Source organism: Kryptolebias marmoratus, linkage group LG7, assembly GCF_001649575.2.
Source record: "Kryptolebias marmoratus isolate JLee-2015 linkage group LG7, ASM164957v2, whole genome shotgun sequence".
Lineage (NCBI taxonomy): Eukaryota > Metazoa > Chordata > Actinopteri > Cyprinodontiformes > Rivulidae > Kryptolebias > Kryptolebias marmoratus.
Genome location: NC_051436.1, coordinates 146,630 through 153,924, shown reverse-complemented (window position 1 = coordinate 153,924; position 7,295 = coordinate 146,630). Strand labels below are relative to the sequence as shown.

At 55.3% G+C, this 7,295-nt stretch overlaps 1 protein-coding gene across 4 annotated transcripts in view; it reads right to left on the bottom strand.

Moving 5' to 3' along the window:
- Positions 1-5,855, bottom strand: part of camta2 (calmodulin binding transcription activator 2) — a gene marked incomplete at its 5' end in the record, with an annotated part of 9,155 nt that extends 3,300 nt beyond the window's left edge. For 2 of the 4 annotated variants that reach the window (XR_001809377.3, XM_017442148.3), the window contains 11 exon segments: positions 371-564; positions 823-843; positions 1,051-1,122; positions 1,999-2,203; positions 2,294-2,475; positions 2,609-2,799; positions 2,872-3,096; positions 3,172-3,409; positions 3,603-3,681; positions 4,012-4,193; positions 5,692-5,855. Coding sequence is in view for 3 of the 4 variants with exons in the window: in XM_017442148.3 (XP_017297637.2) it covers positions 371-564; positions 823-843; positions 1,051-1,122; positions 1,999-2,203; positions 2,294-2,475; positions 2,609-2,799; positions 2,872-3,096; positions 3,172-3,409; positions 3,603-3,681; positions 4,012-4,193; positions 5,692-5,855 (1,753 nt within the window). 4 annotated transcript variants of the gene reach the window in all.
- Between the last annotated feature and the right edge of the window lie 1,440 nt (positions 5,856-7,295).

Genomic DNA, 7,295 nt, shown 5'->3' with positions numbered 1-7,295 from the left:
GATCAGGACCAGGACCAGGACCATGATCAGGACCATGATCAGGACCATGACCAGGACCATGACCAGGACCAGGACCAGGACCGAGACTAAGACCATGATCAGGACCAGGACTAAGACCATGATCAGGACCAGGACTAAGACCATGATCAGGACCAGGACCATGATCAGGACCATGATCAGGACCAGGACCGGGACTCTGGGACTAGGACTAGGACTAATGTGTCCCCAGGCTCAGGAGACTCAGGACGGAGACACAGCGGGGGAATAATAATCTGGTTTGTATTTTTTGGTCGTTTTATCTTAATGAAGACAAAAAGAAACGTTCTCAGAGATGCGGTTCTGCTGGCGTTCTGCTGGCGCTCGTCCTTACTTGATCTTGGCGCTGTGGGCGGCGGCTCCTCGCGGCGCCTGCTTCATGCGCTCGTACTCCTTGTAGCTGCGGTAGTACTGCTGGATGAGCACGGCCGCACGCCGGCTCTGCTGGAAACGCTTCTGCTCGTAGTACGACCGGAACTTGGACTGGATCAAGATGGCCGCCTGGGTCATCTTCTTGTAGAGAGCGTACTGAGAGGGGGGAGGAGTCACACCGTTAGAGGCTGGAGCACTCAGGCTGACCTTTGACCTGCTCTCAGGGGTTTGTTTCACCTGAACTCTGACCCCTCCGACCTTCATCACAATAAAACATGTTTCTGATCTGAACCGAGTCTGGGAGACAAACAGCTCGATGGATCAACACCGAACAGACACACACACACAGACACACACACACACAGGGGGCGGAGCACTGACTACACATCACTACATCTACTGTCAGCTGATTACCTTCAGAGCTATCCATGTTAGCTATCCAGAGAGAGAAAGACAGCAGGTTAGTTCAGTTAGTGACGCTGTCTCACACACTCACACACTAACACAAACACTCACAGTAACACACACACACTAACACACACACACACTAACACTAACACACACACTCACAGTAACACACTAACTAACATGCACACACACTAACACACTAACAGTAACACAGACACACAAACACACACTCACCTGTTTGTACTTCCTGTAGCATCTCTGGATGACGGCTGCAGCCATGTCCTGCTGCTCCTTTAACCTCCGGCCCTGCCGACACAAACACAGGAGGTATGTCTCAGTTTGACCAGCAGGTGGCAGCGTGCTGCTGATGTCAAGCTGTCCTCCAGTTGGACAGACTCGTCCTCAAATCAAAGTTTTAATCAATCTTGTTTCTCAGATTTGACTCCAACTTTAAACCTGCAACATTTCCTTTACAGTGGATCTGAAAGTGATTTAACTGCTGGTTGGATGACGGTCGGGTGAACGGTTGGATGAACGGTTGGATGACGGTTGGATGACAGACGGACAGCGGTCGGGTGAACGGTTGGATGCCAGTTGGATGGCAGTCGGGTGAACGGTTGGATGAACGGTTGGATGACGGTTGGATGACAGACGGACAGCGGTCGGATGAACGGTTGGATGACGGTTAGGTGAACAGTCGGGTGAACGGTTGGATGACAGTCGGACAGCGGTCCGGTGAACGGTTGGATGACGGTCAGGTGAACGGTCGGACGGTGGTCGGGTGAACGGTTGGATGGACAGTTGGATGAATGGTTGGATGGACAGTTGGATGACGGTCGGACGGCGGTAGGGTGAACGGGTGGACGGCAGTCGGATGAACGGTTGGATGACGGTCGGATGAGCGGTTGGATGACAGTCGGACGGCGGTCGGATGAACGGTTGGATGATGGTTGGACGGCAGTCGGGTGAACGGTCGGGTGACGGTCGGACGGCGGTTGGATGATAGTTGGATGACGGTCGGACGGTGGTCGGGTGAACGGTTGGATGACAGTCGGATGGACGGTTGGATGACGGTCGGACGGTGGTCGGGTGAACGGTTGGATGACGGTTGGATGACAGTCGGAAGGACAGTTGGACGGCGGTCGGACGGTGGTCTGGCGGACCGCGTGGTCACATGATTACCTTGTACCGCCTGAAGGCGTTCTGGATGATCCTGGCGGCCTCGTACAGCTCCCTCTGCTCGCCGTCCGTCAGCGTCAGCAGGGCAAAGTCTCTCTCCATCTTCCCATTGGCCGAGGCGTTCAGGAACTCCGCCCATGCCGCAGAGGACGGGGGGCGGAGCCTTTGAAGGGCCAGAGCACTGAGGGGTGAGGGGGGGCACAGCCGCCTGCCACAGAAAACAAACATGGACGCTTTCAGCCCCGAGGCGTTACCTGCAGGGAGCACCTGGGATCCTCCATCTCAGAGCAGGTCTTACCTGGGGGGGGAGTCCGTGGGGGAGTCGACCGTTTCCAGGTAGGCAGCCAGCCAGGTGTCCTGGAGGGCAGGGTTGTCCCGCCTCTCTCTGAGCGGAGACTCCGCCCCTCTGGAGAAGTCCTCTTGTTTGATTCGCTCCGGGGTCGCCTCGATGATTTGCTCTGCCAGCGTCGCCATGTCAACCTGAGGACGGAGGAGGGGAACCATGAGTTCAGACACCTGGGAGATAGACTCCGCCCACTCCCAGAGCAGACAGGTAACGTCATAAAGACAGGTGACCTGTTACCATGACGACAGGTGTGTTTGGTGTCTGTACCTGAAGCACCTCCTCCTCCAGGTACTCCTCCTCCTCGCCTTCGTTCTCAGCGTTCTCGCTGTATCGCAGCAGCTGCTCCTCCAGCGTTGCCGTCGTGTGCGGTCTCCGCCCCCCTGCGGTGTGAGCAGGGGCGGCGTTCTCGTAGTCCATCAGGTAGAGGGAGGAGTCTCTGGAGCCGCCGGAGGTCAAACCTGCGACAGAGACCATCGATGACCGTCAGACGGCGCCGACTCCCGTCAGGGACCAAGAGGCCGTCAGATTACCTGTGTTACCTGTAAGCAAAGCCGGGTTTGGCTCCTCCCCCCACACCGACACCGAAGGAAGGGAGGGGGGGGAGGGCGGGGACACGGGCAGAGAGGAAGAGGAGGACAGAGACAAAGGAGAGGACGGCGACGTGTCCATGGGGGCAGGTCCACTGGAGTAGGCGGAGCTTGGAGAGGGGGAGGAGGGGTCACTGGGGGAGGGGAGGCTACTGGGGGAACTGAGACCTGGAGGAGAGAGGAGAAGGTTACAGCCAATCAAAGCGCAGGAATCAGGACATGTGACAGCAGCAGGTGTGTTACCTGTGTCTGGGCTGGTGGACAGAGGAGACAGCGGTGGCTGTGGAGGCGTGTCCCTGGACGTGGCGTGTGTGCGCTGCGTGTGCAGCTCCTCCAGCGCTGTGGCGAGGCGGGTGTGTCCTCGGGAGCGGGCGACGGCGAGTGGCAGGCGGCCCAGAGAGTCCGGGATCCCCAGAGCCAGACTGTTCCAGCTGTACAGGAGCTCTGCTGCCCTCTGGTGGCCGAGAGCGCAGGCCCACATCTGCAGCGTGCACGCACACACACACACACAGACACACACAGAGACAGAGACATACAGAGACACACACAGAGACAGAGACACACAGAGACAGAGACACACAGAGACAGAGACACACACACAGAGACACACACACACACTTACCATTAGACTGATGGTAACCACGGCAGCAGCCATGATTCAGGTGTGTTCTTACCAGAGGAGTGCAGGAGAAGTGGTCCACGTTCAGAGGATCAACTTCCTGTTCCAGGTCCAAACTGTCGCTGTTTACAGTCCTACAAACAAACAAACAAACAAACAAACAAACAAACAAACAGTCAGTACACCTGTGAGATGATTTTACCTGTAGTTTGAGTTTTGCTCCAAGCAAACAGTAAAATTAATAAAAACTTATTAGGAGCGTGCTCTCGTCTGGCCTCGCCTCCTGAACGAGCTGCAGCACATCCTGCCTGACGCTCTGAGGAACCATCGGTTCTTCACAGCCTGGATGAGTCAAACCTCCGCTGACATGCAGCAGCCATGAGGAAGACTCAGATCATCACTTTTACTCTTCCTCCAATCCCCCAGCCCCACTGAGGAGCAGCCGTGTGTGTGTGTGTGGTTACCTCCAGTGGATCAGGGTGTGGATCAGGTGTGTGTATCCCTGAGCAGCAGCCAGGTGGAGCAGAGTCATCCCGCGGTGTCGGGCTGAGTGATGAAGCCTATCTCCTCCTCCTCCTCCCCATCGTGCTCCTCTCATCATCCTCTCACAAACTCCCACAATCCTCCTCTCAAACCACTGAGAGGACTGACACACACACACACACACACACAGACCTGCTTTAACTCACCTATCAGTGGTTGGTTAACTGCACTAACCCGGGTTAACTATCTGTTTTAACAGGTTTCTGACAGCAGATCAATGCTCTCATCACATTCAGGCGACCTTTGACCTCCTGCAGTTTGTCCTCTTATCCTCCTCCATCCGTCCTCACAGGACATGTGTGAGACACACTGAGGCTCCGCCCCCTCATCCATCCTGCTCCCCTGCAGTGGTTCTGACACACTGAGGCTCCGCCCCCTCATCCATCCCGCTCCCCTGAGGCTCCGCCCCCTCATCCATCCCGCTCCCCTGAGGCTCCGCCCCCTCATCCATCCTGCTCCCCGGCAGCAGCGCTGACACATTGAGGCTCCGCCCCCTTATCCATCCCCCTCCCCTGCAGTGGTTCTGACACACTGAGGCTCCGCCCCCTCATCCATCCCCCTCCCCTGCAGTGGTTCTGACACACTGAGGCTCCGCCCCCTCATCCATCACCCTCCCCAGCAGTGGTTCTGACACACTGAGGCTCCGCCCCCTCATCCATCACCCTCCCCAGCAGTGGTTCTGACACACTGAGGCTCCACCCCCTCATCCATCCAGGTCAGGTCTGGGATCAGGTCTGGGATCAGGTCTCTGAACAGAACAGGGATCAGGTCTGGGTTTTTATCTGTTTCTGACTGAAGGCTGTAGCTGCTGTTTCTAAATAAAGCAGCTTTAAGAGGTAAAACTGAAAACAGGTCCTCAGGATCTCAGATCCTCGGGTCCTCAGGTCCTCGGGAACTCAGATATTCAGGTCCTCAGGATCTCAGATCCTCGGGTCCTCAGGTCCTCAGGTCCTCAGGTCCTCAGAAACTCAGGTCCTCAGATCCTCAGGAACTCAGTTCCTCAGTTCCTCAGTTCCTCAGGTCTGAATGTTTAAAGCGTTCTAAGGTCAGACGTTCTAACGAAGGTTTGTTCTTACAGAATGTAGTTTCTCTTGAAATGTTCCTGTGAAGCAGTTTGGGTTGAGCTGGTGGTGTCAGCAGCTCATCATCTACAGAACCTGCAGGTTCAGGGTCAGCGCCGTCCCCTGACCCTGAACCTGCAGAGAACCCTGTTCCCTGACCCTGAACCTGCAGAGAACCTGCAGGTTCAGGGTCAGCGCCGTCCCCTGAGCCTCCTGAAGACAACAGATCTGCAGCAGCAGTAATTGTTTTAGCTCAGGTCAAGTGTCCCTCCGTCACAGCCCGTCTATTTTAGCTGCACCACTCCGTCTGCCAAGTTCCCATGACATCAGAGCGCCGGGCGGAGGCTCAGCAGATCCATCTGTTCTCCTGAGGGTCGAACTGAAAGCTGCAGGCTCCCCGTGTCCGTCTGAACGGCGTTTATCGCCACGCCGCAGGAGGTCAAAGGTTAAACTGATCTCCTGCTGTTCACCCCGTCACCAAGCAGCCCTGCTGGGAGGTGAACCCGACCAACAACGGGGTAAAAAGCAAACAGGTCTCACCTGTTGGTGGTCCTCAGGTAGAGGAGGAAGTGGAGGGGGCGTGGCCAGCTGGTTGCTGTGTTGTTGGTGGTGGTGGTGGTGGGTGTTGTCGCGAGCAGCCATTTCTGCCATCCTGCGCTCCATCTGCTCCAGCCGCTCCAGGATGGACATCCTGAACTGATTATCTGCAGGTAGAAAACAGGTGTGAGACACAGAGCTCCGCCCCCTCCGGCTCCAGGTGAGTCTGGAACCAGGTCAAAGATGAAGTCCGGTCAGTGCGTCTCCTCCAGCCGGCTGCTGAAACTGAACAGATTAAAACCTGAAGAGATCAAAGCTGAGCTGCAGAAACTCCTCCTACATTACCCACAATGCACCTGCCCCGTGTCAGACCTGAGCCTCGCTGATAAGGTCATCAGGGATCTGACCCTGGAGACAAGAATCAAACCTTCAGCCAATCAGCTGCTCGTCAATCATCCACAATCACTCAGCGAGGCGGCTGTCGACAGCTGTGACCAGGAGGAGCCTGCTACACAACTGCACACACACAGACACACACAGGCACACACAGAGGCACGCACAGACGCACACACACAGGCACGCACACAGGAACACACACACACAGGCACACACACAGGCACGCACACAGGAACACACACACACAGACACACACAGAGGCACGCACAGACGCACCCACACAGGAACACACACATATACACACACACACAGCTACGCACACAGGAACACACACAGGAACACACACACAGGCACACACACAGCTACGCACACAGGAACACACACATATACACACACACACAGACACACACTCTCAGTGTCTCAGATGGAAACTATCTGACTGACTTCAATCACTCGGCCGCCTGGCACACTGTGTGTGTGTTCAGGAAATAAAAGCACAGTCCTAATATAGCCTGATACACTGTGACCTGGACCGCACACACACACAGACACACACACTGACACACACACACACACCCTCCAACACACACACACACTCTCTCTCAGGGGGGACTCCCTGCTAACAGCTGCAAAAGTTTTTTTTATTCGTTGTCAAAAAATGACCTAAATTAACCTGAAAAACACAATCCTCCACAATGAGACCCAAACTGTTGAAACAACCAGAACCAGAACCAGCACCAGAACCAGAACCAGAACCAGAACTAGCACCAGCACTGTCTGTTTTGTTCTTCGTTTAAACAAAGTGCCACACACCTGCTGAAGGTGTGGGAGAACCGGACCGGCTGTTCACAGAACAGTTCTGAGACCGGTCCATCAGAGAACCCGGGTCAGAGACACCAGCCCTGAAATATGGACCATACAAGAAGAAAAGCATGCTGGGTAATACAGAAGCTGCTGAGGAGCTGGTTGCCATGGTGATTCCCAGGGAGGGACAGCACTTCAGGCAGAAACTCAGAGTAAAAAGTAAGCCTCAGACCAACAGTCTCTGAGTGAAAACTATCAGAACTTGTTGACCCGTGAGCAGCAGAAGGTTCTGATGGTCCCACAGGTTCTACAGGGTTTATGGAGGAAGAGCCTCACTTCCTGTTTGAAGCTCAGATCCAATGGAGGTCAGTGAGAGTTTGGGTGTGACCTCTGACCTCTGAGAGGAA